The sequence below is a fragment of the Limulus polyphemus genome, unplaced genomic scaffold (assembly GCF_000517525.1).
Source record: "Limulus polyphemus unplaced genomic scaffold, Limulus_polyphemus-2.1.2 Scaffold5011, whole genome shotgun sequence".
Lineage (NCBI taxonomy): Eukaryota > Metazoa > Arthropoda > Merostomata > Xiphosura > Limulidae > Limulus > Limulus polyphemus.
Genome location: NW_013670621.1, coordinates 324 through 2101, shown reverse-complemented (window position 1 = coordinate 2101; position 1778 = coordinate 324). Strand labels below are relative to the sequence as shown.

The window sequence follows — 1778 nt, the reverse complement described above, 5'->3', positions numbered from 1 at the left end:
TTTCAGTTATGTTTTGTAGTACTTTCCACTGCTTCTTGTCACAATTGAAAAATCTCCGAACTATTTTTTTTATTTCTCCCAGCCAAGACGTTCTTATCTCCGGTGCTGACTGAGTGTATCAACATCAATTATTACATCCCAGACAATGAAATCTCCGATGCCTTTTCTGAAACACGATGGGAAAGGTTACGTAAGTACCGAATTTAGTAATTGGAAATGTAGCATTTCGTGGGAGTGACCAAATGAACTAACAGCGTTAAAACTAAACTTGTTTACGTGTCTAAATCGACGTTTGGTCATAGAAAAATAAACTTCAGTAATAGAAATATTTCTGAAATATCGCAAAAAAAAGTTCATGAAAGTGCTAATTCAACAAAAAAATTAAAACAAACCTATTTCTTGGTGGTTATTAGGCCATGCTTCTACTTTTTTTATATTTACTTACATTGTGCTAATTATAACTTGTTTAATGTAGTTAGATATTATGTAGTACATAACACGTTGAATCTGATAGATAACGTAAGTAAACTCATTTTAATATAAATCTTTGTAAATGGCTTCTTCATTATTTGACAAAAGAAATGTTGTATATATATGACAAAACTACTAAGGTTAATCTGCTTCTGTCCCTTATTTTGAATTATTGACTATTATTATTAGTGAATGCAGCCAGTCAGTAGCACGTTATCATCCACCATACGCCCTAAAAGATAGACTGTCACCCTTATAACACATCAGAAGTTTAATGTGTTGGGGGGGATATTTTGTGTTATTGTACGGATTCGAACCTGGTTCGCCAGTTCCAAAAACCTGATCTCTACCACAGGGCCAACCCGCGCTCCTGACAAAAGAAACGGGAGAATGTAAAACTTGTAAATAAGCTATGGGCATCATAGGGCCAGATGTTTTGTTGTTGTTGTTTTAGAATTCTCGCTCCCCCGCCAAAAAAAAAAGACTTTGCAAAATCGTCTCTAATTTTCAAATTATAGATAGATATAATACAACTAGTCAACAGTACCCACCGCCAAATATTGGGCTACTTTTATCTGACCGAACAGTAGGATTTGACACACCACTCTTATAGCGCATCTAAGTGAAAGTGCATTTTTGTTTCTAGTTAAGGGCCACTAATAACCAGGTTCCACCCGGTCAATTGTTGATCGTATCAAAATTATAAATGTTAAATAATTTGATACGTTACTTTATTCACACACCTGACCTTTCTGTTATGTTGTCTCGTGTCGTCTTTAGGTGTATAAACCTTAAGTCAGTATTGATTGAACGCGAGCAACTTGGTTACCTATCTGTCTGAAATAGGAGATTCGAGGCTAACTGGTGGTGCAACGTTATGTATTCCTGCTAGAAGGAGGGATCTAGATCGTCGCTAGGGTACTTAGAACTTGTCTATAAGTCTACTAAATGGGCCAACGTTGCCATGTGAACTGACTACGTATATACGTAAAAACTTCTGCATGCATGAACTAAGTTCCAAAACGTTTTTTTTTCTTTTTCTGTCATTGCGATTGGGAAAGGTTACAGATGACTCCACCGGAAACGTAAATGAAAACTTGATTAAGCCTAAATGCGTCTTCCACTTTGAATGGAGGAAGGGTGAACTTGAAACAATGTGGTTTACCATTTTTATTTTCTCTTTTTATATGCAGTACCGTCTCCTTTTGTTTGTCTTTACCCCTCCCACACTTTGATTTAAAGTTAGGTGTTCCAGGCTGGATGGTTAGAATTACAAACTGGATAACAAAACAATGCTCAATGACGTC

At 36.2% G+C, this 1778-nt stretch overlaps 1 protein-coding gene across 1 annotated transcript in view; it reads left to right on the top strand.

Annotated features, from left to right (window-relative positions):
* LOC111089017 overlaps positions 1-223 on the top strand; it is a 21034-nt gene extending 20811 nt beyond the window's left edge. The window contains exon 2 of the mRNA XM_022400604.1: positions 83-223. Within this exon, the coding sequence (XP_022256312.1) occupies positions 83-207 (125 nt within the window). The 3' untranslated portion in view covers positions 208-223. The remainder of the gene's footprint in view (positions 1-82) is intronic.
* Positions 224-1778: the final 1555 nt, after the last annotated feature.